Here is a 9,456-nt window from a genome sequence, read left to right as displayed (position 1 = left end):
GACAGCAGCGGCCCCGCGACGAAGGGCAGGTGCCGCGGATCCCCCGCCCCTGAGACGGCACCGGCGAGGAGCACTGGGAACCACTGGGGTGAAAACGCCTTCTGGGGAGAGAAAAGAAAAGAAGTTTAAAAACTAAGAAAAAACAAAACAGTGGCGGAGCGAGAGGCTTCTCGGTGCCCGCGGGCGCAGGGCCCCGCCAGGGCCGGCGCGGTGGCCGTGGGCCGGGGCAGCCAGGCCGGGCCCGGGCCCGGGGGCGGGGAGGCCGGGCGCGGCGGCGGCGCCCCGCCGGCCCCCATTGGCGCGCGCGGTGCGGCGGCGGGGCCGGGCCGTGCCGGCCGGGTCCGGGGCGGAGGGGCCGGCCCTGCCCCCGCGGCCGCCGGCGCCCTAAGGTTTAAAGTGAGAACTTTCTGCGGGCGGTGCCGAGCCGCACAGCCCGCCGCCGCGCCGCTCCTGCTCCGCAGCCGCCGTCGCCTCCTCCCCCGGGCGAGCCGTACAATCCTCGGCAGTGTCCTGAGACTGTACGACCGCTTCGGGGGCGACGCGGCCGAACCAGACCCCCGAACCCTAGCCCCCGCCGCCCGCGGAGCCTCCCGCGGGCAGGTGCTGAGCCCGGCCCGGCCCGAGAGGAGGCGCAGGAGCCGGCAGCCGCCGCGATGACAGCTGACAAGGAGAAGAAGAGGTGAGGGGGCCGCGGGCGAGGGCTGCGGGCTGCTCGGACAGCTTCGTCCTCCTCCTCCGGCTACCCCCTGGGGCCGAAGGACGCCCCGCGGGCAGGGGCCGAGGGCGGCCGCGGCTCCTTTGCGAGGGCTCGAAACCCTCGGGAGGGACCGGCTGCGGAGAGAGTTAGTTCGCCTAGCCCGCGGGAAGAGGTGGGGGAACAGCCCCCGCTCCTGCGCCGGGGGAAGCGACTCCCGTACCGGCCGCCGAGCCGAGGAGCGCCTGCCTGGGGCAGCTGCCCACGCCGGCCGGCACCGCGGCGAACAGCGCTCGGGAACCGCCGCCGCGGGAAGCGGCTCCTGCCCCGGTCGACGCGTCCAGGGTAGCCGCTGCCACACGGAGCGAAGGCGGCCGTCTGGCCCCGGCCCCGGCCGTGCCCGGCTTGGGTTGCGGGCAGGCAAGTGCACCTGGGAGGCACGGGTCCCCCGGCCAGCCTGATGGTGCGGATCCTCCGCGCCTGCGAGATAGTTTCGGTGCACGTTACGGCAGTGCTTATTCGTCTAGTGTTTGTTAGGACCTAGTTATTAGGAAATTATTTTTCACTTGGGGACGGGGGTTTCAAAGGTAGCACCCTTAGCAAAACACGTTTCATAATTAAAATGAAGTGGATGTAATGGACAGGCTATGTAAACGCTTAGTAACTGATAAAACTTATTACATTTTTATACATTCTGGCTCCAGTACAAGAAGCTGGCCGCGTCACGCGAAGGACTCGCATCTTCTGAGGCTCGTGAAGCTCCTCAGCCGCCAGCCCGCTTTCCTAGAGGGCTGCGAGCCGGAGGAGCGCCTGTATTACGGATCGCGAGGTTTATTTTGATGTGCATAGCAGGGCGCTTCACCTGCCTCTTACTGTGCTTTGAAGAGGATGTGAAGCTGGACGTCTCTGTGTTGCCATAATGAACTTTCCAAAAGGAATAAAAGTAACTTACTAGTTCTTTGTAGTTGCATCAAAAGAGTTTCTTTTTCTGTTGGTTCATGAGGTTAAACGTCAAAGTAAAACTCGCGATCACTAACACAGATGTTACAAGTGGAGACTGAGAAAAGAAATATCTAGCCGTGGCTCCAAGCCTATAAACAGTTCCAATGGATGAGTGAGGGCATTGACATTGTGAATGCTAAGCAAACGACTAAAGGTCTACTAAGTCTTGTAATAGGGTATTTATTCGATCTGGTTTATGCAACAGGCAGTCACACGGGTGGGTGTATTGACTCAGGTTGCTGTTCTGACTGTAGATTGTGTTCATAAACGATGTGATTTACAGACTAAGAATTTTATCTTGGTATTTGTCATGTGTACTTCCCTGTTGATGAGACACTAAACTTTAAACACTTTTTTGGTTTATTAACAGCTCCTTTTTTATTGAGTCACACTGTGACGATGTAATAGGGGAAGTATTGTAGTATAAACCATGCATTTTCCATATAGTTAGCCTCAGTTTAGCAAAACACTAACATATTAAGGTTAAACAATTGCCTCAAGTGTATTTCGTTCTAGGTATCAATCTTCTGTGCAGGGTATAAAATATTGGGTACACTTTCTGTCCTCTTGTGTTGAACAAGAGAGTAAAAAGTTATAGTACAGTATGACACGGTTCTAAAACTGTGTAACAGTAGTTTACAGGAATGAGAAGAATGAAATGAGTGCATATTAAAAATACACTGCATTCATTGTATCACCTCTTTTTAATGAGGCATGCTTAATCTCTTCAGTTTTAACCTCTTATTTTCAAATTCAGTGAGGAACTGAGCACCGCCTAATCTTGCAGGACAGCATGCCAAAGTGCTTTGTGGAAATACTCTTCAGATACAACATAGACACTTCACAGGTCTAAAGTTTGAAGGCTAATCCCGACTCTGTTACTGATTTTATGTAAATTTTGTGACATTCCGGTGACAATTTTCTGTCTGTCTCTGAAGTAGCCTAATTGTTATGTGATTCGTGGGACTGTTGTGTAAATTTTAGTTTGTGGAATACCTGGGGGAGTACCAGATGAGGGATTTAAGATAGCCTGCTTCTGCCTCCCTGTCTTCATGGGTTCTACTGGGGACATACATTATGTAGCTTGTTGAAGCAAGACTTTTTTTTTTTTTTTTTTAATATTTCCAGTGCTATCATAGAATAGATTTATTGCCTTGAGTTCAACAGTTGTTGTATTATTTGCTTGATCTCTATCCAGATATATAGCTAGGAAGTCTAACCTGACTTGCTAATAGCATTTATAAATCAATTTCAGGGAGAAAAGGTGGTGGGGGTAATGTGGTTTACCAGGTTTGCAGGCAGCTCTGGAACATATGTTTAGAGAAGCAGTTCTCTTACTGTTAAACAGATGCTCTGCAGAAGATAATCTTTTGATTTTTTTTTTTTTTTAATGGTCCATTTAAGTTGAAGGGCATCCTTGGATTCTCATTTAAAGCTGTGCCAATAGAAAAGAGTACTTGCTTCCTTTGGAACGAATGTTGTATAACTTTTTATAGGTGGATTTCTCACATTGAAAGTTAGTCCAAGATAGTGAGTTGAAATTAATATTATTATTATTTAACTTCTTTTTTAAAAAATCATTATCTACACAGTCTTAAATACAAATCTGATGTTTCCTAGAATGCCAGCAATTGGAAACTGAGAAAAGGAGGAGTAGAAGAGTAAAACACATTTTAGCAAAATAATGAAAGCTACGGGGGAAAAAAAAAAAGTGATTGCTGTACAGTACCATGACGAATAGTACATAGGTCTCAAATGAATTAAGGCAGTCTTGTAGAATATCTCAGTGTGTATTTTAGTCATCATGTGGTTTTGAGTTGAGGGATGAAGTTATTTTATTATGAATGGAAGGTATGTTAAAAGGTCTGTTCTGGATGGACAACAGCATAGGTCTGAGAAAAGTCTGAAACTTGGCTATGTGATTATACACTGCTGTTTTGTGACTCTAAGGATGTAATGTTGTGTAAATCTGTTTTAACTTCTGGTAGAGATGGTAAACAAACAGGATTCCTCTCAGTTACTGACTAGGTAACTGACTGCTCTCAATTAATTACCCTTTCACTTCAGGCTTTATTAGATGTTCAGCCCCTCTAATGAGACACTTTGTACCTCAAATGTCAGTGACCTCTACTTCAGGAGAGTGATTCTGCCAAGTTGAGATCACTCTTAGCTGTTCCTCCTCAGGATGAGGAAACGGTCCTGACAACACCGCTCAGGGAGCTCAGGTAGTCGCTCACTCTTGAGGGATGTAATTGAAGTGCTAGGAAATGTGAGCGTTGGATGTGCCAAGGTGTTAAACTGCAGATTTCAGGAAACATAGCCTCAGTTTTATTCTACCCAGTATGCTTTCTGGTTTAAGGTACGTCACTATTGGCAGGTACAGTACTTCTTATTCTATGATGCTAGTGAATTAGGTTATCTTGTTTATCCACTTACTAACATCATTTATTCCTTATATTTTTGTAAACCTTGTGTTATGTACTTTACCTAATGGAGCTTTGAACACTTTCCTTCACAGACTATTGCACAGATTACTCGACTTTGTAACAAAATTGATCAAATTTCATTATTGCTTAATATCTCTCCATGCATAATGCACGTATTTAACTTACTCCTGTTTGCTTCTATGTTTACTCTGCCATTAGAATTTTTCTTATTTGGAGTTATCAAAAGGAAATGTGATCTTATGAATTCATGACAAACAATCTATTGTTTGGGCCGTTTAGCACATGTTTACGGTATATTAACGTTAAGCAGCTTAGACTTATGTTTCAGACACTTCATAGCTTGCAGGTCTTCTTGAATGACTTTGGACACTTATTGTCCTTTGGCTTTACTCTTTCTGGCTTCTGCATTTGTTGCCCTTTCTGTATTTCCACTGATGTGGAAAGGGCTTTTCTACTAGACACATGAACGAGGCTGTACATGTGCTTCAGTGTCTCCCTTTGACTGCATTGGCATGTAGCAGAGCTTGGGCTGAGCTCTGACTTGGCATCTGACCTGCTTTGGAAAGCTTGACTTCTGCTGTCCCCCACTGCTGTGGCTTCACCTCTATAGAGCTGAAGTATTTGTGCTTCATGAGAGCTGGATGAATGGCTTTCACTGCGGGAACAGTATGCAATGCAAGTGCTTCCTGGTGTGTACTGTCCTTCCAAAGTTACCTTGGCTTCCAAGAATGTGTTCTTTGCAGGGATTCTGCAAGGGCTGGCTCTGCTCACGTGTAGCACTTCGAATCTATGGTTCTGTGATTCTTTACATTGGAAAAGACCTTTAAGATCATCAAGTCCAATCACTAACATTACGCTGCCAGGCCCATCACTAAGCTAAACCATATCCCTCAGCACCTCATCTATGCATCTTTTGAACATCTCTAGGGATGGTGACTCCACCACCTCCCTGGGCAGCCTGTTTCAGTGCTTAATAAGCCTCTCAGTGAAAAAGTTCTTCCTAATGTCCAATCTAAACCTCTCTTGGCACAACTTGAGCTCATTTCCTCTTGTTCTATCATTTGTTACTGGAGAGAAGAGACCAACCCCCACCTTACTACAACTCCCCTTCAGGTAGTTGTAGAGAGTGATTGTATTTCAGTCTCCTCTCCTCTAGGCTAAACATCCCCAGCTCCCTCAGCCACTCTTCATAAGACCTGCTCTCAAGACCCTTCACCAGCTTTATTGCCCACTAAGCCCAAGAGGAAGTTAAAAAACTAACACCTCTTAATATACAGCACCATTCTGCCATGTCCTTTTTACTTCATCTTCTGGTGTCGACTATCTTCTATCATGTTTATTCTTTGTCAGTCACTGGGAATATCTTGCATCTTGGAAGTAGTCTGCAAGTAGGAGTTTTGGGATTATACTTCAGATTTTTGGGATTATTATTGAGTAATTTAGGACACCTGTCACAAGTATAAAAAATGAATCTCTCTACCTTTCTGTATTGTTTTTTACTATGTTGGAGCCACAAACATCAAGTATATTTGTTTTAAGGTTCCAAGTAGGAGCTGCTGTTAGGAATGGTGGGAGCAGAACTCTTCAAGTATTGAACTTTTTGTTATTGTATTCAAATGGATAACCTTTTTAAAAAAGAGAATAAACGTAAGCAATATAATGGCAGATTGTATTTAAAAATAATTTGGAATATAGACATATGGAATGGTTTTATTCCTTCTCAAGCCATTTATGAAATGCTGTTCATAGTGTCATGTATAGCTTAGTAGTTATAAATACTTTTACTCCTAGTAGCTGGCACAAGGTTGACAGAACCCTTCTCTAAAATTGAGTGAAAGTGCAAGTAAGGTGGTTATTTTCCCGTAATTTATCATTCTTGTGCTCCTTTTCCTTAAACAGCAATATAATAAAGTAGTTATCTGCTGAGGGTAAGATCTTCTCTGCTTATATAAGAAAAATAACCGATTTCATAAATTTATAAGAGTATTATTCATAAAGGATACTTCTGAAGTATATAAAAGGAGAAGCTGTATTTCACTGTGCATTTGGAAAGTATAGTAGGCAAATTGGCTGATAAATAACTAATGTTCTCATTTAATTATGCTCTTTACTGCCTGAGCTCAAATCTAATTATGATTTTGGTTCTTTTCTCTGTGACTTTATTTAGGTCTGGAAAATTTAGCTGAAACAAAATCTACTATAATAAATTCTGATTAAATGGACATATTTAGATCTTAAAACAGTTAGACTTGTAATTTAATTTACTTGACTGTTATTACAAGGAATTTAGAGTTGGATAACATATCCATTTTGTTTTCTCTGTCCATTGCATTACATGACACAGAAAATATTAAATATTCCATTCTATAGAAACTCATCAAATATATTTTGCCAGACAAGAAGCAAAGTTACTTTAGTTGAATTTTTACGTTTGAACTTCAGTCAAACAGGTGCACTGGTCTAGACCCTTCCTCTGTGTATGAATATGTAGAATCAGCAGTTTTCTTTGATTAAGGGAATGTTTAGGTTTTGCCTTCAAAAAGATTGTCTGAAAAATTCTGAAACTTTACGAATGCTTTATGTTAGCCTGTGGGTGTGCTATTAATACTGGCTTATTGCAGCTTTATGAACACGTTCTGTGCATCTGGGCAGGAGGAAAAAACACTTTTATTTTGTTTCTGCTCTCAGAGTGAGACAAAACCGGGATAATACGGATCCTTAACATTTTTCATTCCCTATGTGAGTTTGTTGAACTGTCTCTCAAGTTAGAAATGCTTCTTCTCCATTCTGATGTGAGTGCATGCATATAGTGATCTGCTTTAAAGCAAACATTATTTAGTATCAAGTATTTGTGGAGTATCTGTAGAACCAAACTGATAGTTTTACAAAAAATATCTCAACAGTTTATTGCTCTTTCCAGCGAGATACGAGAGAAGTAAATGCTATCTCTAAAAATGAGTCTTGCCTGTGACTGACTACCCCTCCAGCCCCTTACTTCTTGAGGCCCGTCAGTATATCCTGACTGTGAACCAACATGAATGAAAACCCCAGGCCAGAATGTGGACAGGCTGTAAAGAAGGATTGTGATGGGGAGAACAAGTGGGCTATGGCCGTTTACGGGATTTGGCTGGAATTTATTTGTTTGGGTTTTTACCATATCATCAGTAAGCTTAAGAGTTACTGCCCTGCCATGATCTTAAGATAACTCACAGTACCTAATACCTCTTCCCAGCTATTTTTCCCCAAGTAAGTGTAGTGGCAGTTAGGTCACCATTGGGTCTAAAAATGCAGTGCTCATTTTACAGTGTACCAAGATGAAGGTGAGGTTGGCAAAATGATGATTCTCCTGCAAGTATCTGCTTCAGTCCTTCTGATCTGTAAAATGAAGTATTTATGAAATAAATAGTGGTCAGATGATGATGCTATTTCTTATTGATCTGTGCTGGTGTCAAACCTGCCTTAAGTTTTTTTGAACTGAGAGGAAAAAAATCACAAAAACCAGAACCTTCTGCTGGACACTGTCAGGCTGCTGTGGGTGTTAGCTCTCTCCTGCTGCAAGAGGGCTGCACCGATGACCAATATATCCTGTGAGATGCTGTTTCTCACCTTTAAAGCTGCATGACCAGTGTAACTTGCCTTAGCCACATTGTTGCTTTTGGCCTGGAGGCTGTCCCTGGAAGCCAGAGCCATACCTGTGGGGAATGTGGGGTGAAGGTGCTTGCTTGTCCCCCCCCTTTTTTTTTTTTTTTTACAGAAAAGGCATAAGTACCAACTCCCACAGGGCACTCCATTATCTGCTCCTTTTTTTTTGCCCCCCTCAGACTGCTGCTCTGTTGCTTTCACCTCCTCATCCTCATCCCCAGCAGAACAGAAAGCTGAAACAATGCAGCATCCCTTTATATCTGGATGTTAATTTCTGCTTATGTTCGCCTACTTTTACAAATAACGTTTTGGAGCTGGAAGAGTGTAAGCAGTCTGACCCTCTCTTTGTTTCATGGAATTGTATTATCTAAGGAGAGGCTAAAATTAGAAGGGATATGGGGAGGGTTGTGTGCTTTGTTGTGCTTGGTAGTTGGTTTTTGTTTTTTAAAACGAGCAACTCTCCTAATGCATGAATAATGTGGGTGTAACTTATGGCACTTGATAGCAAGCAGTCTGTCTGTAGGTGTATGTGTAGTAAGATTACCAAGATCATTTAGAAACTATTTGGAACTACTGAAACGTGAACTTAATCTATTGTAAATATTTGTTACTCATTATCTAATATATCAAAACACATTTGGTTAGAGTTAAGCAAACAAAAGTAAGATATAAGGTGCAAGTTTTGAACAATGGGTTGCAGAGCATTGGAAGAGCTGCAGATGTAGTTGGTTGAGTGAATATTTTCTGCAAAAAATAAATATTTTCTTAGAAAGTAATTTTCCAGAGCACAAGAGAAACAAGAGCTACTGTTAGACTAAAATGAAGGAATGGGATTGAGAAATTGTCAAAACATTTGGAGACTGATGAAACATTTCAGATTTGGCTTAATTTTAGTAAAGTTTCTGAATTACTGTGTTTCACTGTATTATAGATGTAAAACTGGATGATATCAATTTCCTTTGAATGACACTTAAGTAATCTTTAGCCTCTTTAATTTAAAGATTTTTTTTTTTTACTGGTATTTAGCTCAGTTGGAGTTTTTTTCCATGTCAATTTTGTTTTATTGACAGCCATGAGACATAAACATGAATCTGGTTTGGTGGCTTGACCTCAAGTTCCTGTCTTCCTTTCAGGAAGACTCTTTATCTGCTGAACCAAAATACTATATATACCATGAAGCCTTGAGGCCTTGATCCCAAAACAGTCCCAGCCCTTCAAAAACTGAACTTACTTAAGTTACAAGATATTTAGACTTCTTTGGATTGGGTTAGACAGGAAGTGTGACTTGATGATGACAAAGGTCTTCTCTGACTTTGGTTATGTGAACAGTTTTTTAAAGACAGTACCATAATTGAGAACCTAGCAAGAAAGGCCCTCCCTTGTCCCCTGGCCTGCATGATACTGCAGAAAAGAAAGTAAAAATGTGAGAGATGAAAACGATGTGTTGAAGAATTTTCTAACTAGGTTGCTCTTGAAAGGCTGATAATTTCAGAGTCATGTTCTTGAAAACCTGCCTACACATGACAAGAGATAGAAATGTTTGTCTTTCCCAGGAAACCTATTGCTTTAAGTAACAGATATCGTTATATCTTAAAATGTGGTGATCCCAGGTGATATCTGCTTTTGGCCTAATACAAGCATTTCCTTTAGGTAGTCAGCTTCCAAGTCTCT

At 42.8% G+C, this 9,456-nt stretch overlaps 1 protein-coding gene across 2 annotated transcripts in view; it reads left to right on the top strand.

Moving 5' to 3' along the window:
* The first annotated feature begins 367 nt into the window (after nt 1-367).
* The window catches only part of EPAS1 (endothelial PAS domain protein 1), a 79,203-nt gene continuing 70,114 nt past the window's right edge, over nt 368-9,456 (top strand). For both annotated transcript variants that reach the window (XM_061991308.1, XM_061991309.1), the window contains exon 1: nt 368-679. In XM_061991308.1, coding sequence (XP_061847292.1) covers nt 654-679 — 26 coding nt within the window. In that variant the 5' untranslated portion in view covers nt 368-653. The remainder of the gene's footprint in view (nt 680-9,456) is intronic.

Source organism: Colius striatus, chromosome 2 (genome assembly GCF_028858725.1).
Source record: "Colius striatus isolate bColStr4 chromosome 2, bColStr4.1.hap1, whole genome shotgun sequence".
Lineage (NCBI taxonomy): Eukaryota > Metazoa > Chordata > Aves > Coliiformes > Coliidae > Colius > Colius striatus.
The sequence above is the reverse complement of the archived record's forward strand: the minus strand, read 5'-3'. Positions and strand labels throughout refer to the sequence as shown.